Source organism: Oncorhynchus mykiss, chromosome 30, assembly GCF_057628025.1.
Source record: "Oncorhynchus mykiss isolate SJ-2025 chromosome 30, ASM5762802v1, whole genome shotgun sequence".
NCBI classification, from domain to species: Eukaryota; Metazoa; Chordata; class Actinopteri; order Salmoniformes; family Salmonidae; genus Oncorhynchus; species Oncorhynchus mykiss.
The window spans coordinates 37275001-37299648 of record NC_143051.1 but is presented as its reverse complement, the minus strand read 5'-3'; the positions used below and the strand labels follow the sequence as shown (position 1 = coordinate 37299648).

The window sequence follows — 24648 nt, the reverse complement described above, 5'->3', positions numbered from 1 at the left end:
TACAGTGTCACACACACATACTAACATACACACCTGAAGCGCAGCTGCTGCCTCTTGTTGTAGTTGTCAATGATTCGGTCAGGAATCACCTTCAGGGTCTTGACTGTGATGGCTGAGACGTCCTGTAGCTTCAACTTCTGGACCGTGTGACTGCAGGGACCTATCAGCGGATCATACAGAACGCACACAATCGTTATTGGTTATTCAGTTTAAGCTTATGTGAACTTGTTAGTTAGTGTTTGCATGTTTCTGTGTGTGTTCAAATAGCCGTGCATGTGTTTAGGCTGCGGTGTGTGTCTTTATTGGTAAATGTGTACAGTACCAGTCAAAAGTTTGGACACACCTACTCATTCAAGGGTTTATATTTATTTTAACTAATTTCTACATTGTAGAATAATAGTCAGGACATCAAAACTATGAAATAACACATATGGAATCCTCTAGTAAACAAGAAAAGGTTAAACAAATCAAAATATATATATATTCAAAGTAGCCACCCTTTGCCTTGATGACAGCTTTAGACACTTTTGGCATTATCTCAACCAGCTTCATGAGGTAGTCACCTGGAATTAAAAGTACATTTGTGGAATTTCTTTCCTTCTTAATGCATTTGAGCCAATCAGTTGTGCTGTGACAAGGTAGGGGTGGTATACAGAAGATAGCCCTAGCCCTATTTGGTAAAAGACCAAGTCCATATTATGGCAAGAACAGTTCAATAAGCAAAGAGAAACGACAGTCCATCATTACGTTAAAACATAAAGGTCAGTCAATACGGAAAATGTTAAGAACTTTGAACATTTCTTCAAGTGCAGTCGCAAAAACCTTCAAGGGCTATGATGAAACTGGCTCTCTTGAGGACCGCCACAGGAAAGGAAGGCCCAGAGTTACCTCTGCTGCAGAAGAGAAGTTCACTGCACCTCAGATTGCAGCCCAAATAAATGCTTCACAGAGTTCAAGTAAGACACATTTCAACATCAACTGTTCAGAAGAGACTGCGTGAGTCAGGCCTTCATGGTCGAATTGCTGCAAAGAAACCACTGCTAGGACACCGATAAGAAGAAGAGACTTGATTTAGGCTAAGAAACACGAGCAATGGACATCAGGAAATCTGTTCTTTGGTCTGATGAGTCGAAATGTGAGATTTTTGGTTCCAATCGCCATGTCTATTATGTGAGACGCAGAGTAGGTGAACGGATGATCTCCGCATGTGTGGTTCCCACTGTGAAGAATGAGGAGGTGTGATATATTTTTTTCACCGTTATTTAACTAGGCAAGTCAGTTAAAAACAAATTCTTATTTACAATGACGGCCTACCGGGGAACAGTGAGTTAACTGCCTTGTTCAAGGGCAGAACAACAGATTTTTACCTTTCGGTTACTGGCCCAACGCTCTAACCACTAGGCTACCTACCGCCCTGTGATGGTGCTTTGCTGGTGACACTGTACGTGATTTATTTAGAATTCAAGGCACACTTAACCAGCATGGCTACAACAGTATTCTGCCACGATATGCCATCCCATCTGGTTTGGGCTTAGTGGGACTATAATTTATTTTTCAACAGGACAATGACACAACACACCTCCAGGCTGTGTAAGGGCTATTTGACCAAGAAGGAGAGTGATGGAGTGCTGCATCAGATGACCTGGCCTCTACAATCACCCGACCTCAACCCAATTGAGATAGTGAATGAGTTGGACTGCAGAGTGAAGGAAAAGCAGCCAACAAGTGATCAGCATATGTGGGAACTTCTTCAAGACTGTTGGAAAAGCATTCCTCATGAAGCTGGTTGAGATAATTCCAAGACTGTGCAAAGCTGTCATCAAGGCAAAGGGTGGCTACTTTGAAGAAACTCAAATATAAAATACATTTAGATTTGTTTAACACTTTTTTGGTCTTCACTATGTAGAAAATATTTTTTTTTAAATAAAGAAAAACCCTGGAATGAGTAAGTGTGTCCAAACATTTGACTGGTACTGTTTGTCTCTAATAGGGAGAGATTGAGCATCAATCCGTGTGTGTGTGTATGTGTGTGTGTGTGTGTATGAACTGACCTTCAGGTGTAAAGAGGGCAGTGTTGTAGAGGTGGGGGAAGGCACTGCCGTTGGGGCTGTCCCCTTTTCCCTCCTCATTGCCTTTCTCACAGATGATGAGAGCAATAAACGTACGATTCACTGAGTCACTGGAAACCTGGGAGAGAAATGAAAGAAAGGAAGGACGAGAGGAGGAGTGAGAAAGGAGAACGATAACTGCATTACATGCCTTTGTCACCTAAAGAAAGTTGCAGCCCACACACACAGACAGACACACACCTGTAGGATGACTCCGAGGGCGTTGAAGTGCTGTTTGTTGTTGACCACTACCACTCGTCCCACGGAGAGAGCTTTCAACCCATTCACAGACCCCAGAACAGCACACTGAAAGATGAAAGATGGACAATTAACAAACCTTAGTGATGATTAAAAAAGAATAACAATAATAATTATGACACTTTTGCACATTCAATTATATTCAGTTGTTTTGTGATGTGGTTTGAGCTTGAGTGTTTGAAGATAGTGTGTGTCATACATAGGTGTCTGTCTGTGGGCACGTGTGTGTCTTGGTGCATGTGTGTGCCTTTACAGTATGTTGTGTGTGTACCTGCAGCGCCTCAGCAGTGAGGCGTAGCTCAGTGACAGTGTAGTAGTACGGCAGTAGGTCAGACAGCTGACCCTCCGTGTCCAGAGGAGGGAGAGAGGACAGAGTCTGTTTCAACTGACCAATCTGCTGCTCATGGGCCTGAGAGAAGGACAACAATATAAGATATACTTTGATTATTAGTTCACATGTGCTGGGAATTTGTCTTCTGCTTTTTCCCAACCCCTCTGATATACACACACAAATACATACAAATACAGGTTGGAGAGAGACTTTATGTAGGAACATCTAAAGGAATGTGGAGCATCAATAAGCATAAATAGATGTGATATCAAAAATGTATATTACGGACAATATTCCTATTCTGACTCCTGCCATCAAAAGCTGAATGGACCTTTGATAAAGGAGCTCGAATTATATATTCTATATATATTTACAAAAAAATATATGAGGGATTGATGCAGACAATTACATTGATGGAAGCCACAATCCATCTGCAATATTAAAGCTGATCTCCATTTTTTAAATATTTTTTTTTATAAATGTAGTCACTTTTTTTTTTTTTAAACTGGTAGTCCTCAACTGTCATCCATTATCTCTAGAATTTTGTCCCAAGTGCTTGTGGGTAATGTAGCACAATACCTGTGTGTCTCTGTGGCTCTCAGAGAAGCTCCTCCTCATCATGTCGGTGACTCGGAGGGCCTCCACACGCAGCAGGTTGAGGATCATGGTGTAGGTCAGCCTGAACTGGGACTGCAGCACTGTGGGCTTCCCCTTGACGGCAGAGAAGAAGTGTCATTCAAATTCATGTCGCTACTATGTTGTATACACTAGAAAGACGATGAAATGAAGGTAATGGAGCAGGAACCTTTCAATGTTGATTGAGAAAGGTTAGTGCTAGATCACACAGGGTGGAGGTACGGAGGATGAAGTTGAGCATTTCTAAAATCATATAGACAGTTACAGTTAGCAAAGCAAACAACTGTTATAGGGAGCCCTACATTCTTTCCAGATGATCTGATCAGGAAAAACTCTGGGCCATAGTTGTACAGTAACAGTTAGCGATTAGTTACCGCTGCTATCGAGCAAATGACTGTTAGCATAAGGCTAAAACAATTGATCCGAAGACTGATCCAACAATTGATCCACGATGGCAGTTGGCAGCGAGAGGGTGATAGGGAGATAAAATCATGTTTTCTTTCTTTTTCGAATTTTACCCCTTTTTTCTCCCCAATTTCGTGGTATCCAATTGTTGTAGTAGCTACTATCTTGTCTCATTGCTACAACTCCCGTACAGGCTCGGGAGAGACGAAGGCTGAATGTCATGCGTCCTCCGATACACAACCCAACCAATTCAGGAAGGAAATAGTCCACTCCAAAGTCCCACATTAAAGAGGTTGGTTTAAAATAAGCCCCTTGACAGTTTAATGAGGCACTTGTTTATACTGTACAAGCTAGCGTGCAGCAAACCTAGAGGAGCAGTGAATGGTTGTTTCCCAAATGGTAACCTATTCCCAAAACCTACATAGGGCACTACTTTTGACCAGTTCCCTATGGGCCCCAGTCAAAAGTAGTGCGCTACATAGGGCATAGGATGCCAATTGGTGTGTAGCCTATGTTCTGTACAATGGAGGAGCACTTACAGGGCGAGCTAGATGGAAACTGTTGAGGGATTTTGGATTTAAATACGAAATATGGGATTTTTATTATCCTTAGTAGAATAGCAATCCCTTTTTAATTATATGAGCTATCCCCTCACCCTTGGGAAATGTAAGCCAAGTAATACCCTTGTATAAACGAAGTAACTGAAGCAGTGCAGCGATTCCCAAAATGTTTCTTTCCGGGGGACCACTGTCAAATGTTGCAGATTTTTAAATATTTTTTTTACATAAAATATTTTTGCGGTCAAAATTTAAAATCAATTTGATATGTGAATGTAAGAGATTAAAGGCCTATTATTACAGATGGATGTTTATTAAACAATTTGTATTGCGAAAAGTAAAAAAAATCATTAATACTCCCGTGGCAGGTAGCCTAGCGTTTAAGAAGGGTATTGGGCCAGTAATCGAACAGTCATGAATCCCCAAGCCAGCAAGGTGGAAAATCGGCTGTTCAGCCCTTGAACAAGGCAGTTAAACCTCAGCAACAACTGCTCCCAGGGCACCGATGACGTGGACTTCGATTAAGGCAGCCTCTCTTATTCAGAGGGGTTGGGTTAAATACGGAAGAGTGATTTCAGTTGAATGCATTCAGTTGTACAACTGACTAGGCATCCCCTTACCTTTCCTTTTTGGAAGAAAAAATAAATAAAAATAGACCTGAAAAAGAAATACGATCTGCCTGGTTCTTAAATTGTATCTTTTATGTGCAGCTTCCTTCTGCTCTGTGTGCTTACAGAGTACCCTGGGGGTTCAGATCAAGTATCTTATATTAACAGCAAGGGTAAGTTAGGGCATAGTGTTCACCAAATGCTATATATTCCTATTCAAAGCAACATATTGCCAATCAATTCAAAACAGAACTAAGACTGGAGTACAGTCAGGTACAACATTAACATTCTCATCAAGAAACACAAATCACCAAATTATCCATTACCATTTGGCATACGAGTTAAGAGACTCTTTTTCAGATTAACATAAATTTAACCCCCATCTGTATGCTCTTCCCCCATGGTACGAGTCCTGGCACCTTCACTCATATGGTCTGGGAGTTCCCAGAGGTTCTTTCCTTTTGGCAAATCTGTTGGCTTCATCATTATCAAGCATTTTGTCTAAATCCATCCCCAGTCTTCCCAATGTGCTACTGCTTAATGATGACTTCACTGAACCTAACATACAGGCAAAGAAGGATTTGGCTTGCCGGGCTTAACAGCAGCCAAGAGAATGGTTGCCTTACGATGGCAAGGCCCACACATTCTGCCACATCAGCAACGGATTTCCTCATTCATGGACATCGCACAACTTAAACTGTCAATCTCTCGACCGCATGGTGCAAAATCTGAAAATATTAGCATGTGGACTACAACACTCAACAGTTTAAAATCAGTACTTTGATATATGCACTCAAGTAACCAGGTCCTGCAGGTGGGAAGGGGAGGGGGATGGGGAGGGTTACATGTGTATGTGTTTAATGTCTGTTTTGGTTTGTCCTGTCAACCAAAAAAAATATATATAAAGTTCATCACAAAAATTATATATATTTTTTTTACCACAGACCACCAGTGGTCCACCGATGTAGTGACATTGAATGGAAGAAGACAGTACATTCTGATGGAAGCCTTACCAGCATCATGACATTTAGGTCCCCCATGTCATGTACCCCTGACTTGCAGAGGATGATGACAGTGCCTGTGGCGTCCAGACCTCTCCTACCCGCTCTACCAGCCATCTGGATATACTCACCTGAGAGAGACAGAGCGAGAGAGAAAGAACGACAGAAAGAGAGAGAGAGCGACAGAGGCAGAGGTTAGTCATACGGAACTAAGAGCTCTTAAACATGTAGAAAAACATCCATTCTATTTTCTCCTTTCCACTCAAATATTGGAGAGAAAGCGAGAGAGAGATTGAAGTGACATCAGATTAAAATACTGCCTGTAAGCATCATGCTCCGCTTTTCTATCAGACCGACAGAGGCAGGCAGAGAAACAGACACAGACAGAAAAAGTCAGACTGCCAGAGAGAGCGAGAGAGAGAATGAAAAGGATGTTATGTAGGGTTGTAACGGTTCACCAAACCCATGGTTTGGTAGGTATTGCAGTCATGGTTCGGTTTCGGTACAGCAGGAAAATGAAGTTGATTTTTGAATACCAACACTTTATATTTTCTTAAATGAAAAACACAAGATTACTCAACAACAACAATGCTAGAATAAAGTGCAATATCTGTGTGAAATCAATATGTAAAACATTGCATTGGCCTATGCTATAATGTTTTCTAACAAAGAGAAAAATATGCGCACTTGTGTGACTCGTAAAGGGGGCGTGTCTGTAGCACGGTAATTCTCATTCCCCGTTCCGCAGAAATGTGATGGGCTGTTACTGTTAAGTAGCTCTCTGTAGACCTGGACGTCCATCCATCTGTAGTAAGCGCAACACAGGGTGTATTGGCAACTTCATTGACAACTTTAGCTTGCATATTTAGAGGTGGTACTACCGGTTTGCTGAAATGGGTGTGAGAAGTTCGTAACGTGGCTCGAGCACTTTCACAAGGTGCTGAACCTCCCTATTCTTCTCAAACACCGACAATGGGCGCATATCCGTGGCTATAAACATAATGTTACCTATCACTTTTTTAATTTCAGCCGCGAAGGGCTGCTTGAATGCAGAGGGGAAACAAAGTTGTGCTGTTCTATTTGTGTTTCTCACCTGTTCCGGTGGTAGGAATACTGGGGTGATGTTGGCGTAAATGTGTCAACATGTTTGAGGTGTTGGCAGCTGCACAGGTTATTCTCGTTGAGCAGTGGAGACATACTCTCTCTGTCCATCGCCACTGTAATCTACTGGGAAGCCAAAATGTTCGCAAACATTTTAACGATGGAGAAGAATCGTCCTGGTTAATCGACCCCACCACTCGCCATTGTAAAGAACTAGATCCCGGCTGCCCCTCGAGAAAGGACCGTTTAAAATGCGGCAAATTAAGATTTGGATTTTTGATTGCAACTTGCACATAGGCTGAAGTTGCTTTAGTTACCACCTACCTGGTTAAATAAAGGTGAAATAAATTTTAAAAACTCAAAGAGACTTAGAAAGCAGCGTAGGCATAGCCTATAGGCCTAGTGGGTTTATTTGTATTATATTTCTATTCCGGGTTTACAGTGTAGACTGAATAGAGGTCCCCGTACCGAATGGTTCGGTACTAATGCGTGTACCATTACACCCTTAATGTTGTGTATATAAACGTGTGAGGAGGGAAGAGAGCGTACCAGGCAGAAGGTTTCTGAAGCCGGTGCCATCGTGTTTCCGTATGCTGTCAAACACCACTGTCCTCGCAGGCATGTTCACTCCCATAGCAAACGTCTCAGTGGCAAACAGAACCTGAGGGAGACACATTTATTGTAAAGTGTGTTAAGACTTTGTTAAATGCACTTTAAATACATTTTGAGTTGATGACATAGGTAGAGGATGTTAGTTGGGACTAGTAATCAGACATGTCATTTCAAGATATTGACAAATCGTCACACTGATTCAAAAACGGACCAATAAGATTCACCTTTACTAGCCCCCGCGAGAACAGCATCTCAATGACCTCCTTCATGATTGGCAGGATGCCACTGTGATGCACACCGATACCCCTCTTCAGTAGGTCCCTTATCAACAGGATCTACAACATAGGAGGAGTTGGTAACAACAATTCCTAGGTTATATGTCCAAAAGTTCAATCTACGTGCTACAATTGGCTATAAAATGGAATGAATCATTCTGCAGTCCTGTGAGCCGATTTCACTGCATTGCTGATGGTTGCATGAAACATTTTCCAAGGAAAAATAGAACATGATAGGCAGATCTTAGTTCTCCCAGACAACAGGCCCCAGCCAGATTGCACCCTACCTGGGGCAACTGGCGGTCCCCTCCCCTGAGGCGTCTCAGGCTCTTCTGGAAAAAGGAGTGGATCTCGCTCTTCTCCACTGAGCTGGTGAGGTCCATGGAGGCTAGAGAGCGGGCGTTGTCGTCGCAGCGCGTTCTGGAGAAGGTGAACGCCACCACGGGGGTCTGCTGGCGCTGGGACAGGAAGTGGAGGAGGGAAAGCCACACTGCCCGGTCCTGGTGAAGAGAGATAGAAGGGTGAGAAAATGGAGCGAGAGGGAAAGAGTAAAGAAATGATAGAGGGAAAAGATGGCTCATGGAGAAAAGGCAAAGTAGAGAAGAAGTTCAAAGACTGGCGAGAGAGAGAGAAAAAAAGAGAGAGGTCTCTATGTTCGGCTGGCATTAAGGCGGTGCTAGTGTCAAATGTATGTTCATTGGCAATTTCGACCTGTTAATTTTCAAACTTGCACAAGGATTGGTAATTTACCTGTCTTTTATCAGCTCGCTTTTGCTCAGATGGGAGGGGTGGAAATATTTGAGTGCCAAAGTGCTAATTGCAGGCAGTGCTGGTAGGGATGTTTAAGAACCACCAAAAGCTGGTTTAAGCGGTAAACGCGGTTGGTTATGGCATGAATTTTGACAGCAGAGGCAGCCTATCCAGCTGTGAAGCACACTGCCCATTTGTACATGGAACAAGAGTAATGCGCTTTTGGTGCCTGTATTCCATGTATTTAGAAACATTTTTAAAACGTTTTTTTTTTTTTTTTCCAATTTCATTTTATTTGATATGGCCTCAACTGCTCTCAATGAAGGCAATTGTTTTAGGGGTCCTGCCCATTGCAATCGCCAAATAGTCAAGACTGTTGATAAAGGGTTTGGCTCAGGAGGCTGCCTGGAAATGAATCTTAATCACCAAAGCTTTATTAAAGCATCAAGTTTCAGGGGAGCAAAACTGTGAGCTGACTTTCCCTTTCAATTTAGAGTGCATTCAGATTTTGTTACATTACAGCCTTATTCTAAAATGAATAAAAAAAAAAAAAAATCTTCATCAATCTACACACACCCAGAGTTACCTCTGCTGCAGAGGATACGTTAATTAGAATTACCTGCACCTCAGATTGTAGCCCAAATAAATGCTTCACAGTGTTTCATTAACAGATGCATCTCAACATCAACTGTTTAGAGGGACTGAGTGAATCAGGTCTTCATGGTCGAATTGCTGCAAAGAAACCACTACTAAAGGCTACCAAGAGGGAGAAGTGACTTGCTAGGGCCAAGAAACACGAGCAATGGACATTAGAGCGGTGGAAATCTGTCCTTTGGTCTGATGAGTCCAAATTTGAGATTTTTGTTTCCAACCGCCGTGTCTTTGTGAGAGGCAGAGTAGGTGAACGAATGATCTCTGTATGTGTGGTTCCCTCCGTGAACCATGGAGGAGGAGATGTGGGGGTGCTTTGCTGGTGACACAGTCTGTTCAAGACACACTTAACCAGCATGGCTACCACAGCATTCTGCAGTGATACACCATCCCATCTGGATTGCGCTTAGCAGGACTATCATTTGTTTTTCAACAGGACAATGACCCAACACACCTCCAGGCTGTGTAAGGGCTATTTGACCAATATGTGAATGAAGGAGTGCTGCATCAGATGACCTGGCCTCCACAATCACCCGACCTCAACCCAATTGAGATGGTTTGGGATGAGTTGGACAACAGAGTGAAGGAAAAGCAGCCAGCAAGTGCTCAGCATATGTGGGAAGTCCTTCAGGACTGTTGGAAAAGCATTCCTCATGAAGCTGGTTGAGAGAATGCCAAGAGTGTGCAAAGCTATCATCAAGGCAAAGGGTGGCTACTTTGAAGAATCTCAAATATAAAATATATTTTAATTTGTTTAACACTTTTTTGGTTACTACATGATTCCATAGGTGTTATTTCATAGTTGAACATAGTAGAACATAGTAAAATTAAAATAAACCTGGAATGAGTAGGTGTGTCCAAACTTTTGACTGGTACTGTATGTCTCAACATCCCTCCCTTCTTATCTCTACATTACATAAGTCAAAGTATTTATGGACACATTTTATGATTTATGAAAACTTAAAAGAAAGGTAGCCTAAAACGAAAGGGCCAGTATGCGATGAAGGAGATTTTAATTGAATTTGAATTCAAAGATGGAAGAAGCAGGCTCAAAGCAGAGCAGTGGATAATGTCTTCACTATTATTTTACAATGTAGAAAACAATAAAAATAAAGAAAAACCCTGGAATGTTCTGCTTAGTCATTATGGGGTATGTATTGTGTGTAAATTGACAATGGAAAAAAATATATATATTTTTTAGAATAAGGCTGTAACGTAACAAAACGTGAAAAATGTCAAGCGTTCTGAATACTTTCTGAATGAACTGTATGTATTGTAGGCAGGCCTACATTATTTGAGCCATGCAGCTCCATTTTAGACGTGTGTAAAACCCCCCTCCTTGATGTAGGCTACATGTGTCCATGTCCATCGTGAAAAGAGAGACGAGAACCTCTGTGAATACCGGTGAACATTGTATTTAGAAGTTATTTTCATGTAACAATTGCTTGTTTTCCGTTTCATAAGTTCAGAACCCAAGCCCTTACCCATGGCCTACTATAAAAGCAGGCTGGTTCAACAGCAATGCGTTGTGTCTTTTTTATCCTGACAATTTTATAATATAAAAAAACAGACTGGTTTTAATAAAATTAAATGAAAAATAAGCAAACTTATTAGAATGATTCGCCGTCCTGGTTTTAAGGTAATAACACTGGTGGCCACATTTTTTTAATTTAACCTTTATTTACCTTTTGACTTGCTTAGAGAAATAAAGGTTCAATTAAATAAATATACAGAATAAAAAAAACTAGGAAAGTCCGTTCTTATTTTACAATGACGGCCTACCCCGGCCAAACCCTAACCTTGACAGCGCTGGGCCAATTGTGCGCCACCCTATGGGACTCCCGATCACGGCCGGTTGTGATACAGCCCGGGATTAAACCAGGGTATGTAGTGACGCCTCTAGCACTGAGATGCAGTGCCTTAGACTGCTGCGCCACTCAGGAGCCCACATGCAATGCAACTTCTAGAGAAGTGTGAATGCGATCTGTAAGATGGTTGTAATATGTTTATAAAACATTATACTTGGAAGCAGTATTAGGGAGAGTGGACCCCTTTCTCTTTATATTGGATCTTTATCCAGCTCCTGTGAAAAGTTTGGAAGTCCGTAAAACCAACCAGCAATTATGGTGCCTGCAGCTGTATATAGACATAGCCTATTTGAAAGAAGTTGTTGTTTCGTTTTTATTTGAATTTGATAGGACTGCAAACATGCTCAAAATATTGTGAAAATATGAGCCAGGCTATTTAACGTACTAGGCTATAACGGACTAACATTTCAAATTGGAGTTGATGACAACACAATACATGAAAGACCGTAAATATACAACTTGAAGCAACCACATATTTAGCCATGAAGCAGGTTCTGATTGACCAGTGAGGGGGCAAGCCTCGACACACCTACAACTTGTTTACTCATCAAAACCCAGCTGTTTCGCGCCGCCGCAAGGAACTGTGCCCACAATTACAGTTGTGAAAATAGCAACAATATTTCTGACACCCCCTCCTCCGAACCTATAGCGCTACTGCCAACGCTTAGATTTACCATTGTGTTAGGTTTGTTAAGATAGAGCCCAGAGAGACTAGGGGTGATATTCTGTACCTGACTAGGTGTAGTGTTCTGAGATGGATTTTTCGTCCCAAAAGACTGTGTGTGTTTACTGGTGCGTTCCTTTTTGGCATCTATAGCAGCGTAGTACCTTAAAAACAAAGAAACCACCAACATTAAAAAGTGATCAATACATTTACTCTCCATGACAACTAGAGTTGGGCGATACGGACAAAAAGCATTATCACTATATATTGACTGATTATCACGATAATGATAAATTGTACGATAAGTTTACAACATTAATGTGCACCAGTTCCTTTTTATATTACCTTTAAAACTACTAATGCTACTACTTTGAATGCAGTGGCTATCAATTGTCCTGTTAGCAATAGTAGCAGACATTTCATTTCAAACGTCACATTCCTCTAGTAAAGGTTACTAATCTTTATTATCGATATCAGTAAAATGTCCTGGATAAATTGTCGGTATGGATAATTTTCGGATTACCATCCAAGCTGTTATGAGGCTGTGTGTGTGTGTGTGTGTGTGCGTACTTACCCTTTGGTTTGGAAGTTGCCCGTAGGGTCCAGCAGTAGGAACATCTCCTTCTGGGTCTTGGTGCTGTTGCCTGTGTACAGGTAATGCTCCAGAGGCACAGGTCTCTTCGCTGTGCTGATCACATAGATGTGCTTCTTTTTAATCCGCCTGGAGAGGAGATAGGAAGGGAGTGGAGAAACTAAAGCATCTGTACACAACTCAAAGACATTATTCCATTCATAGACTACAGGCCAACCACAACACACACTATACATGCTCCATACTGTGACCACAGCAACGGCCATCACTGTACTTTAACTAGGGTCAGGAGTTTTTTCTAACCATATGACTTGACCAACAAATACTCTGGGTCCTAGAGATAGGAAAAACTCTGGGCCCTAGTTTTAGACTCAGTAGGTCATGTACTCACGAAAACATGCATGGTTTAACAGTGTCTTTCCCAACATACACTACATGACCAAAAGTGGACACCTGTTCGTCGAACATCTCATTCCAAAATCATGGGCATTAATATGGAATTGGTCCCCCCTTTGCTGCTATAACATTCTCCACTCTTCTGGAAAGGCTTTCCACTAGATGTTGGAACATTCAGCCACAAGAGCATTATTGAGGTCGGGCACTGATGTTGTGGGTGATTAGGCCTGGCTCGGCATTCCATTTCATCCCAAAGGTGTTCGACGAGGTTCAGGTCAGGGCTCTGTGCAGGCTAGTCAACTTCTTCTCAACTTCTTCCACTCCGATCTCAACAAAACAATTCTGTATGGACCTCGCTTTGTGCATGGGGGCATTGTCATGCTGAAACAGGGAAGGGCCTTCTCCAAACTGTTGCCACAAAGTTGGAAGCACAGAACTGTCAAGAATGTCATTGTATTCTGTAGCGTTAAGATTTCCATTCACTGGAACTAAGGGGCTTAGCCTGAACCATGAAAAACAGTCCCAGACCATTATTCCTCCTCACCAAACTTTACAGTTGGCACTACGCATTGGGGCAGGTAGCGTTCTCCCGGCATCCGCCAAACACAGATTCATGTGTTGGACTGCCAGAATGTGAAGCATGATTCATCAATCCAGAGAACGCATTTCCACTGCTTCAGAGTCCAATGGTGGTGAGCTTTACACCACTCCAGCCAACGCTTGGAATTGCGCATGATGATCTTAGGCTTGTGTGTGGCTTCTCGGCCATGGAAACCCATTTCATGAAGCTCCCGACGAACAGTTCTTGTGCTGACGTTGCTGCCAGAGGCAGTTTGGAACTTGGTAGTGAGTGTTGCAACCGAGGACAGACGATTTTTACGCGCTATGCACTTCAGCTCTCGGAGGTCCTGTTCTGTGAGCTCAACACAGGGGCCCAACAAGGGTGCATGCTCAGCCCCCTCCTGTACTCCCTGTTCACCTTTGACTGTGTGGCCACGCACGCCTCCAACTCAATCATCAAGATTGCAGACGACACAACAGTAGTAGGTCTGTTCACCAACAATGACGAGATAGCCCTCACCTCCTCCCTGTAGGCTCTGGGAGTGTGGTGCCAGGAAAATAACCTCTCACTCAACGTCAACAAAACAAAGGAGCTGATCCTGGACTTCAGGAAACGGCAGAGGGGGCACCCCCCTATCCACATCGACGGGGCCGCAGTGGAGAAGGTGGAAAGCAAGTTCCTCAGCATACATATCACTGACAAACTGAAATGGTCCACCCACACAGACATTGTGGTGAAGAAGGCGCAACAGAAGGCTGAAGAAATTTGGCTTGGCACCTAAAACCCTCAGACTTCTACAGATGCACAATTGAGAGTATCCTGTCAGTCATTTCTAGCTACAATAGTCATTCACAAAATTAACAATGTCTACACTGTATTTCTGATCAATTTGATGTTATTTTAAATTGACAGAAAATGTGCTTTTCTTTCAAAACAAGGACATTTCTAAGTGACCCCAAACTTTTGAACGGTAGTGTATACTGTATTATATTCTATGCCGCTCTCTCTATGCCGCTCTGACCGCTATGCCGCTATGCCGCTCATCCAAATATTGATATATTCTCAATTCCATTCCTTTACTTTAGATTTGTGTGTATTGTTGTGAAATTGTTAGATATTACTTGTTAGATATTACAGCACTCTTGGAGCTAGAAACACAAGCATTTCACTACACCCGCAATAACATCTGCTAAACATGTGTATTTGACCAATAAAATTGGATTTGATTTTGATTTGTATGGCCAACCACTTCGCGGCTGAGCCGTTGTTGCTCTTCGTCATTTCCACTTCACAATAACAGCACTTCAGTTGACTGGGGCATCTCTAGCAGGGCAGAAATTTGACAAACTGACTTGTTGGAAAGGTGTCACGTTGAAAGCCACTGAGCTCTTCTACTACAAATGTTTGTCTATGGAGATTGCATGGCTGTGTGCTCGATTTTATACACCTGTCAGCAACGGTTGTGGCTGAAATAGCCAAATCCAGTAATTTGAAGGGGTGTCCACAGACTTTTGTATATATAGTGTACATGCTTTGGGTTTGGTGATGACAAGTGTTATGGTGGGGTGATCAGGAGAACAGTGGACAATAGTTGACAACGTACCCGATCCACTCACTGAACTCCACAGCGTTGGGGACAGTGGCACTCAGAAGAATAATACTGACGTGGTCGGGTAACATGATCAGAACCTCCTCCCACACCACTCCTCTCTAATAGGGAGAGAAAGACAGAAAGGGAGGGAAAGAAAACAGAAGAGAATGAGATTTAGTGACACGTGTGATTGACTAAAACAGTGAGAGAGGAAGGTTTTGAGAGTGAGGCTTCGCCGTTACCTCAGCATCATTGATGTAGTGAACCTCGTCAAAGATCACCCACTCTAAATCTCTGATGACCTCCGAACCGTTATAGAGCATGGACCTACAAGAGAGGGAGGGAGGGATGGAGGGAGGGAGGGAACACTCAGTGTTACATAGTTAGTAAGTTGATGTATAGGTCTATATGGATAGGGGTATGTAAAAATATAACCATGGTATGCGTTCAATTAGACTGTATAAAAACAAAAATGGTCCTAGAGGCGTGGAGGTATAATGTGACAGTGTGATATAATGTGTACAGTTATATAATAATGTGACATGTTTTCTAAGGGATGTATATGATGTACTGTATATGATACGTCACCTCAATATCTCAGTGGTCATGATGAGACAGGAGGCTTCAGGACTAAGCTGGACGTCCCCGGTCAGCAGCCCCACGTCCCCAAAGGTGGTCTTGAAGTCCCGGAACTTCTGATTGGACAGCGCCTTGATGGGGGAGGTGTAGATGGTCCTATCATGAGGTGCAAATAGATGGAGAGGATAGATTGCACCAGAGGCGATTAGATGGCCCAACATGGAAAACCAGGAACCACTCAATTTCCTTTTCGTCCATTTCAATGATTCAGGTCAAAACATCAGGAATGACTAATAAATCCCATATTTTTACCCTGTTGGATTAAAGATTTTATAGAACATGACAAATGTGTAAATACACACACCTGGTCATGTGCTTCTGTGAGAGTGCTATGGCGTATTCTGCCACCACGGTTTTGCCTGCTGATGTGTGAGCTGCCACGAACACAGACTCATGGGCCTCCAGCCTCAATACTGCCTGCTTCTGGAACACATCCAACTCAAAGGGATACTGGGAGACGTGGGGTTCACATTAGTATTGTGGAATGAACAAGGTTCTGTGCCAATAAGAGATTAGACTAATAATGTCATAAAAATATAAAACTACAAGGGACTAATCAACACATTCATCATCGACATATTCAACTTCATTTGTCAAACCAACATCATATTTTGCCATTACAGCACAGTACCTTGAAGGCAGGGTTAGGGATACGTTTGTAGAAGTCACCGCAGGGGGAGGTGATGTTTATTGGGATTGCCCATCTCTTCTTCTCCTCCTGGTCCCCTGCTGGTTTGGTCGTTCCTCCATATTTCTTCTCTGTAGAGGTGGTCCCAGGTGTAGAGGGAGAGTCCTACAGATGGAAATAAACAACAACCTTTCAGTATATGAACATGATAAACCCCAGAAGCTAAGTTAGAGGGGAAACTACATTTGAGATGTAGATTGTATTTGTCAATAAACAACAACAACAAAAACTATTTATTCAATACTTTGATCCCCAGGTCTTCCAGGCTGTTGGTTCTGGGCAGTTTGGGTGCATTTCCACTTCCGTGGCCCTTCTCCTTCTCCTCTGCCTCAGGCTGGGAGTCTATGATGTCATCAAAGGTGGACAGGAGGGACAGGAGATTGATTTCTCCCTTTGTGGTTTTGGCATCTTCATAGAGAATTTTTTGAGAATTTTTTTTAAAGAAAGAAAACATATTATATATTTATTAAAGCCAAGTTCAAGCCAAGAGGATTACCTTTAGGAACAAATGGCCATTCAAACCTTTGTCACTGAAGTCCATCCCAACTTTCAGTCCAGGGGGCACTGTGAGTAACTCTAGGTAAAGGGAAATACATACTGTATATTACTTACATACACATGAAATAAACCAAGCAAGAAACACATATGCTCAATAAAAGATCTAAAATCTGTATTCTGATTTTTGAAGAGAACCATTTGGTTCCTAGGGAACAGCACACAGACAGTTTTTTTTACTTTCAAAGATTACGTCTGTCTGCATTTTCATTCTAAAGCAATCCCCCCCCCCTCCCTCCCCCCCCTCACTGTGCACAGACAGTCTTTGGTGTGACAATTGCCCCTTCACCATTTCAACCCCATAAAGAAATGTAAAATCACCTTTCTCAAAGTCTATGTCCTCCTCCAGCTCGGATTTCTTCTTGATTTGTTCCAGTGTCAGCTCCTCCATACCACCTATGTGACAACATAAAGAGATCATATTTATATTCTATATTTGACTTAAGGGAAGACATAATTTTCAACAAACATGTATTATACATCTCAGAGCCATATACAGCCATATACACAAAAAAGTATGTGGACACCTGCACGTCAAACATCTCATTCCAAATTCAATGATTCTGGGAAGGCTTTCCACTAGATGTTGGAACATTCATCCACAAGAGAATTAGTGAGGTCGGGCACTGATATTGTTGGGTCGGGCACTGATATTAGTCCGTCAGACTGTCAGATGGTGATTCATCAATCCAGAGAACGAGTTTCCACTGCTCCAGAGTCCAATGCCGGCGAGCTTTACACCACTCCAGTCAATGCTTGGCATTGCGCATGGTGATCTTAGGCTTGTGTGCGGCAGCTCGGCCATGGAAACCCATTTCATGCAACCCACCACGAACAGTTATTGTGCTGACGTTGCTTCCAGAGGCAGTTTGGAACTCAGTAGTGAGTGTTGCAACCGAGGATAGACGATTGTTACACGCTACGCGCTTCAGCGGTCTCGTTCTTTGAGTTTGTGTGGCCTACCACTTCGCAGCGGAGCTGTTGTTGCTCCTAGACGTTTCTACTTCACAATAACAGCACTTATAGTTGACCGGGGAAGATCTAGCAGGGCAGAAATTTGATAAAGTGACTTGTTGGAAAGGTGTCATCCTGTGACGGTGCCACGTTGAAAGTCACTGAGCTCTTCAGTAATGCCAGTCTACTGCCAAAGTTTGTCTATGAAGATTGCATGGCTGTGTGCTAAATTGTATACACCAGTCAGCATGAATGTTGCTGAAATAGACAATTTGAAGGGGTGTCCACATACTTTTGTATATATAGTATATATAGCTCTGATAATATACTTTGGTAATGAGTCAGACCCACCGGGCAAAAACGGGTAGTTGGTGTTGCTTCCTCGTAGGCTCTCAGAGGGATTAGGGTTTGGTGGACGTTGCAGGGACATAGAATTCTTAGCAGAGATGCCTGTGTCCCCCAGTAACACCTGGATAGAGAGTGAGAGGGAGATTTAATGACACTGGGATGCAAAATGTGTATGAAAATCAAAGTAGACCTTTCAATAAGATTAGTAGATCCCCACTCAGGGAAGTGCTACAATTTTGAATGTTCCCATTGAGTCACATCATGATCATAGCTGTATGATTAGGACACAGAGACTAAGACAGCATAGCTAGGTAAGATCTGACACTAGTATGTACCTCAGTGAAGTCCAACAACATTCCTGTTGTTGGATCTCTGACTACTGAGATGCCAGAGTGCAGAGGAGACAGAGCACAATGGAGAAGAGAGTCTATATGAACATCTCTCTCAGCCAGCCTAGAGAAAAACAAGTCTGTTACCGCAAGTTAATTCTGTGACCATTTGGTACCACGGCCTCATCTGGACCACTGAATTCCCCTTATAAACACCGCTTCCAAAGAAAGATTTACATTGCATCAAAGCAATAAAAAGTAAAGATGTAAAAACCCTAATAAGAAATGTAAGCATACTCACTTCAGAAACCTATGGAAGGCAGCATCGGTATCGTGAATGGGAAGCCAGGCAGGGTCGCGTAGAAAGAGCTTCTCTACCTCTGTCTCCAGGCTCACACTAGTGGGAGGGAGTCCATGAGGGAGCTGTAGATAAAATAGTTGTAAGTAGGTGAGACCTACTGTAAAAACGTAACTTAGACAAATAGAGAGTTAGATGGAATATTTTGCTTGGCAGTCCTTTTCATATCTGTAGAAATTGTCGTTTTCAGATATGAATCCAACCACACACTGACTCTCATACTGACCGAACTTTGTGGAGGCAGAGGCTGGTCATTGGGATGTGGATGTGTGATGAGCTCAAACCTGCCAGAGCAACCCATCTCCAGCAGGGATATAGGGAGGTCTGTGGGGCCCACAGCGGGCAGATCTATATAGAGAGAGAGAGAAATGGGATTGAGATGAATAGCCTAGTTTCTGTGGACTGTCCTCTATCATACAATAGAGTCCATTGTATATACTAATGCACATACACATATTGCAATGTCATCATGTACTGCTTTTGCTGATAAGATTCTGCCTATAACACGTTGCACATGTTGGGAGGGACTACATTTCTGCTACATGAATGACAGCTGAGCTGGCTACTGTGGTTAACGTTAGCTAGGCTAACCCAAACTGTCATATTCGCCAGTAAACTGTACTGCTAGCAAGTTACTTTAAAACAAAGCTTACAGCAATGGTCTTAAACGTATGCCTAATGCATTAACTGAAAATGTAAATATTATCTATCGTTTAATTGTCCTTTACCTATTCTTTCCATTTCTCCACCGCAGATGAAAGTCGGAAATGGCCAAGTTTGGTGTGCGGGAAGTAGGTATAATTGCCAAATGTAATACGATAAATATCTCAATATTAATGCATTATTTTACTAACTGTTGTCAAGTGTATGCCATGCATTTCTTATAATTAACTTATTCCTGCAATTTAGCGGGTCGAATAGTTTTTTTAATTTTTATTCATGCACCCCTACCAACATTATACGTCATATTCATGCGCCTTTGTTTTTGTGTTCATGAAGGAGCGAGTGATTAAAATTAGCTACAGTAAGGTTATAGAGGTAACAACGTAATTACATTTCTAAATACAGTAGTATCTTTATGAATTGCTGTAGTCTGAACGCTACATTGCCGTATTGTTGATAAGCAATGGAATACTTTCCACTGCCCTGTGTAATACATAATGTAGAAGTAGCTAACTAGCCTTAGCTAACAATCTAACGTAACGCTTAAAATGTCAGATGCATGCAGAATGTAGAAAGAGAAACCGCTGTGGTCGTGAACAAAGTATATATGGTCGTTTTTGAGTTCATGCTATAGAGTTGAATTCAACCACACTCGTGTATTGACGTGCAAATGTGTCCACTATTCTGGTCCCTTTTCACAATGCTTTCCAGCTGGGTACAACATGGTGGTGTTCCCAAGCTCCTTGACAGAGGAAGAGGAGTCTCTGCAGAAGAAATATGCCAAACTCAAGAAAAAGGTGAGAAACTCAAAGAATCTCCTCACTCCACTTGACTAGAGAGAACTCTATCCATGTAACTGTATCCTGCTGCTGACTATGAGATGTGCCACTGCACCCACGTTTGCAGATGTGGTTAGGGGTAGGCCTTTATTAAATCAATATTCACCTGTCAGCCATCATCACACGCATAATGTTGAAAGTTAGATATCATCATTATTATGTTACCAAACTCTGATTGTTCACCTCTTATTCTCGCTCTCTCCTCACACCTATAGAAAAAGGCCCTGCTGGCTTTGAAGAAGCAGCAGAGTTCAACCAGTCAGACCAATCAGAGTGGATTGAAGCGCAGTATGGGCTTTGTCTTCACTTTAAGAAGTTAACTCTTTAAAACTGTATTACTAAGCAGATATTTGGTCTAAGTTGGTTAAGTTGCATCTCCTTTCTCTGTCCTCTAGCTTTGTCAGACCAGCCTGTGCTAGATACAGCGACAGCTACAGAGCAGGCGAAGATGCTGATCAAGTCTGGGGCCATCAGTGCCATCAAGTCAGAGAACAAGAACTCTGGCTTTAAGCGCTCTAGAACGCTAGAGATCAAGCTCAAGGTAAGATACAACATGCAATATGTAAGGATGTGTAATGTAGCAATTGATCATGAATATACATTATATAATGAATATACATTAATATTATGTATAAAGCTGACAGGCGCAAATGCCTCTTAAAATTGACACATACACTAGTCTGATGGAAGTCAAACTTATAAACTGATGGTCTAGTAATGATTTGTTATATTTTCTTTCCGTTTACCAGGATCCAGAGAAAGTCCCAGGCCCTGTGGCTTTCCAACCATTCCAAAGGAGCATGTCCACAGATGATGAGCTTTCTGAGGTAAAGTGAGAATGACATGACATCCCATTTTAAAATCATCCAATGAATTGATGTACTTTACCTACAAAATGGCATGCTTGTACAGTATTTTACCAATGCTGTCTGCCTGTATTGTGGCCACAGAACCAGTGACTTTGAAAAAACCTGTTATTGAGAACTGATGCTGCTACTTTACATTTGACATTTCTACTTCAGGCTGGCAAAAGAGCCCACAGAAAATCTCTGTACGAGAGGTAAGCCTAAAAGCTCTGATGAATAATAGAGTAGGTCATGTTTTCTGCACTGGTTCTCTGTATAAGGCGGTTTAAAATAATTTCCTCTGTGGCTCTCCAACAGCTTCATCACTCCAGGCGACCGAGCAGCTCATGATGAGGAGGAGGGAGGCGGCCTGTCCACCAGCAAAGACCTAGAGCGAGAGAGAGACAGAGGAGACCGAGAGATGGACAGAGAGAGAGAGCGTGACAGAGAGAGGGAGAGAGACCGGGGCAGCGGCGACCGGGGCAGGGACAGAGAGCTGCGAGACCGCGAGAGGAGCGACAGAGACAGGAGCCGGGACGGAGAGCGTGACCGGGAAAGGGGAGGAGAGAGAGAGTCACGCGAGCGAGACGGACCATTCAGACGTGAATATTATTTTACTGAACTTCTGTCTTTCATGTCTTTAATCACTGGCATTCTTAAAATGATGTTCCAATCAAAATACAAGTTCAAAGAGCAAATAATGTTACTTTTTTCTTCCCCCTTATCTTCTCTCTCCCTCTCAGGATCAGACTCATACCCGGAGCGGAGGGGGGTGAGGAAGGGGAACACGGTGTATGTGTATGGAACTGGCCTTGTGGAGGACAGCCTGCGCTTAGCCTTCTCCCAACATGGCACCATCATTGACCTGTCCATGGACTCCCAACGCAAGTAGGGCTACATAACTACAATGTTGAGATTTTACGTCCATGTGGCAGTGTGCGATTGTGTTTTGAAATGTTTTGCAATTGAAAACTAGTCCAGTAAGTCCCTTACTGTTTTGTTGTTTGATGGCTAATGAACACAACCCTGTTTTTCTCTTTCTAGCTGTGCATTCATCACCTTTGAAAAGATGGAGTCTGCAGACCAGGCTGTAGCAGAGGTAAGTATAGCTCTAGCTCCCAACTTAATTCATTATAGTGTAAAACCTATAATCTATACACTCTTCTCCCAGTTGAATGGAAGCACAGTGGGAGATGTCCCCATAAAAGTCAGCATCGCTAGGAAGCAGCCGATGCTGGAGGCAGCCACCGGCAAATCTGTCTGGGCCACTCTGGGTAAATATCTGAGTCAAACACAGATCAGAATAACAAGCAGTGTGACAGTGTCAACTCTGGATTCATGTATTCTCTCTCTCCCAGCTGTGCAGAACAGTGCCAAAGGCTCCTACCGAGACAAGAGGAACCAGGTTGTGTACAGTGAGGATTTCCTATGAGCTGGATGGGCGTGCTGCATTGGAGATCTGTAAGGAGTAGTCATCAATGATTTAGTGTTAGCTTTGTTTGTATGCTTTTTTTCTATATTGCATTTTGAGTTTGTCATTGATTGCCTGTTAGCCCGATACGGAACCACGTGTCAGTTGTTGAGTAGGTGCTACAGTTCTTTCTATACATGGCAATGACCACGTGAAAAGAGATTGTGGTTGGCATGGTGGCCTGGTCTTGCTCTTGTAACCAGGGGATTCATTGTTTTGGGGAGCTCAATAAATCACTTCAATACATTTGTTCATCTTGTTGTCTTGCTTTGAATCAAAGGGGCCAATTAGATTTGGCACTGTATCAATGTAATACAGTGTAGACTATTGTGTTATCTGTCTCATTGTTGTAGGTCTCACATACAGTGCAGAGATGTACTTACATTAGCATGTCTGCTGAGCACACCAAGTCACATGTCTTTTCATGCACAACAGTACACAAGTGTTTCAAGTCATGAGTAAGCATGCATTGCAAATTACTTTTGTCCTCTGTGATGGAATGACTGAGCCTACTGTATTTTGGATCCCTCTTTAAATGAAGTGTCTTAATAGTAAGTACACGTTGTTACAAATAAGTGTGTAGCTGTAATTACACACTACAAATCAGGCTGTATGTACCAACATCCAGTGTTTAAGAAGCTCACCCTGTCATACACAAATTCAAATATTTTATTGGTCAGCCAGTGAGTTACAAATGAGACAGATCGAAAACTGAGGTTTACACAACTTCAGTCCTTCAGAACCACAGCCGTGTAGGACAGTTTCCCCCTTTTCCAACCCTCAAGTCTGAAGGCACACTCAAAACCACTCTTTGGCCATTAGGGCAAAAGGCACGCCTGCTTGAATAACCCCTCTTTAACCTCCAACCGCAACCTGTAATGCTTAGTCAATGAGAGTACACTTTGGACAGTGTCCTTGTCAAAAGTCAAATCTGTCCTGAGTGTCTCCCTCTCCTTCCCCTGCCACTCTCTCCATCTCGGCCTGTGCCTCCAGGCTGTTCTGAGCGGTCGTCTTCCCGTGCTGCTCTTTGAGATGGCGCCGCAGTGCCGGCTTGTGGGCGAAGCGTGAGTGGCAGTAGGCGCAGCAGTGGGGCCGCTCGCCGCTGTGCAGGTTCATGTGATCGCACAGCGTGGACTTCTGCGTGAATGTCTTGTCACAGAGCTGGCAGCGGTGGACTTTGGCACCGCGGTGCACAGTCATGTGGCGGTTGAGGTTGCTGGAGTGGTTGAAGTGCTTGCCGCAGCAGGGGCACACGTACAGCAAGTGGGTGGCGCGCGAGTGGACGGCCAGGTAGTGGGCAGAGGGGAAGGTCAAGCCGCATTGCTCGCAAGCCACCGGCCCCGCTGTGCTGGAGGTGGAGCCTACCACTGCGACAGACTCATCCCCTGCCTCATCACCACCTGTTGGCACAGCCGACATTTCCATATTACCCTCCCCTCCATCACCACTGGGGTCGTCCAGGCTGTAGCGGACCGGCCCATTCCCATCCCGAGGAACCAGCTCCTCTCCCTGAGAGTCCTCCATCCCGTAGTCTAGCCGTGGGAGCTCGCTCCCCGAGGGGAACGCTGACCTCGTGGCTTCCTGGCTGAAGTCCAGGCCGAAGCTCTGCATCATCTCTGCCCCAGTGGGCATACGCCACGCCTCCTGGTACTGCATACCTAGAGGTCTCCTCTCCCTCTCATGGTACGAGCCACGCTTCCTCTTGAAGCCCCTCCCCCGGCCCACTTTCGGTGAGTCGGTGAGTCGCCGCCTCCAGGCGCGGAGCCCTTCCCTATCGAAGCTGCTGATGCGGATAGCCATTTCGGCTGGGGTCACGTCGTCCCCTCCCACTATGACACTGTCCGTATCTGGATACTGGCCCCCCTGATGGCCCTCTGTGGCTTCTTCACCACCCTCCTCTACCTCTCGCCTCTCTTCCAGCTCCTGCTCACCCTCCATGCACATCCGGATCATGTCATAATCTTCCCTGCAAACATCCTCCTCTGTTACCCTC

The 24648-nt window shown here is 43.4% G+C and overlaps 3 protein-coding genes and 1 long non-coding RNA gene across 8 annotated transcripts in view; 2 read left to right on the top strand and 2 right to left on the bottom strand.

The window, feature by feature from the left end:
* Positions 1–19829, bottom strand: part of LOC110515118 (superkiller complex protein 2-like) — a 33716-nt gene extending 13887 nt beyond the window's left edge. Inside the window, exons 1-24 of one of the 2 annotated variants that reach the window (XM_036970976.2) lie at positions 19566–19829; positions 19064–19185; positions 18781–18902; positions 18486–18603; positions 18154–18271; positions 17170–17244; positions 16816–16869; positions 16538–16701; positions 16237–16398; positions 15910–16055; positions 15555–15701; positions 15209–15293; positions 14979–15085; positions 12400–12546; positions 11893–11989; positions 8180–8392; positions 7842–7952; positions 7555–7666; positions 5917–6035; positions 3277–3408; positions 2638–2775; positions 2310–2414; positions 2052–2187; positions 34–160 (exon numbers count right to left, since the gene is read on the bottom strand). In XM_036970976.2, coding sequence (XP_036826871.2) covers positions 34–160; positions 2052–2187; positions 2310–2414; positions 2638–2775; positions 3277–3408; positions 5917–6035; positions 7555–7666; positions 7842–7952; positions 8180–8392; positions 11893–11989; positions 12400–12546; positions 14979–15085; positions 15209–15293; positions 15555–15701; positions 15910–16055; positions 16237–16398; positions 16538–16701; positions 16816–16869; positions 17170–17244; positions 18154–18271; positions 18486–18603; positions 18781–18902; positions 19064–19185; positions 19566–19578 — 2870 coding nt within the window. In that variant the 5' untranslated portion in view covers positions 19579–19829. Of the gene's footprint in view, positions 1–33; positions 161–2051; positions 2188–2309; positions 2415–2637; positions 2776–3276; positions 3409–5916; positions 6036–7554; positions 7667–7841; positions 7953–8179; positions 8393–11892; positions 11990–12399; positions 12547–14978; positions 15086–15208; positions 15294–15554; positions 15702–15909; positions 16056–16236; positions 16399–16537; positions 16702–16789; positions 16870–17169; positions 17245–18153; positions 18272–18485; positions 18604–18780; positions 18903–19063; positions 19192–19565 lie in introns of those variants that run through there. The other variant, XM_090228198.1, reaches the window with a different exon arrangement.
* On the top strand, positions 3301–6157 carry LOC149970290 (uncharacterized). Its single transcript, XR_016493643.1, has 2 exons — positions 3301–3524; positions 5966–6157. It is a non-coding gene; the product is annotated as an uncharacterized LOC149970290 (long non-coding RNA).
* Positions 19183–22901, top strand: LOC110487610 (negative elongation factor E). Of its 2 annotated transcripts, none has more exons than XM_090228203.1 (11): positions 19183–19628; positions 20212–20297; positions 20555–20627; positions 20735–20880; positions 21089–21166; positions 21362–21399; positions 21503–21786; positions 21928–22072; positions 22229–22283; positions 22356–22458; positions 22543–22901. In XM_090228203.1, exons 1-11 carry the CDS (start codon positions 19592–19594, stop codon positions 22614–22616), a joined length of 1119 nt encoding a protein of 372 aa, XP_090084329.1. In that variant the 5' UTR covers positions 19183–19591; the 3' UTR covers positions 22617–22901. The 2 variants fall into 2 exon arrangements, with proteins under 2 accessions (XP_090084329.1, XP_036826875.1); XM_036970980.2 differs by lacking the exon at positions 19183–19628 and adding an exon at positions 19773–19875.
* A 405-nt stretch (positions 22902–23306) lies between these two features.
* LOC110489276 (zinc finger and BTB domain-containing protein 12) overlaps positions 23307–24648 on the bottom strand; it is a 16181-nt gene continuing 14839 nt past the window's right edge. For all 3 annotated transcript variants that reach the window (XM_090228201.1, XM_090228200.1, XM_090228199.1), the window contains one exon: positions 23307–24648. This exon is cut by the window's right edge and continues 2 nt beyond it. In XM_090228201.1, coding sequence (XP_090084327.1) covers positions 23574–24648 — 1075 coding nt within the window. In that variant the 3' untranslated portion in view covers positions 23307–23573.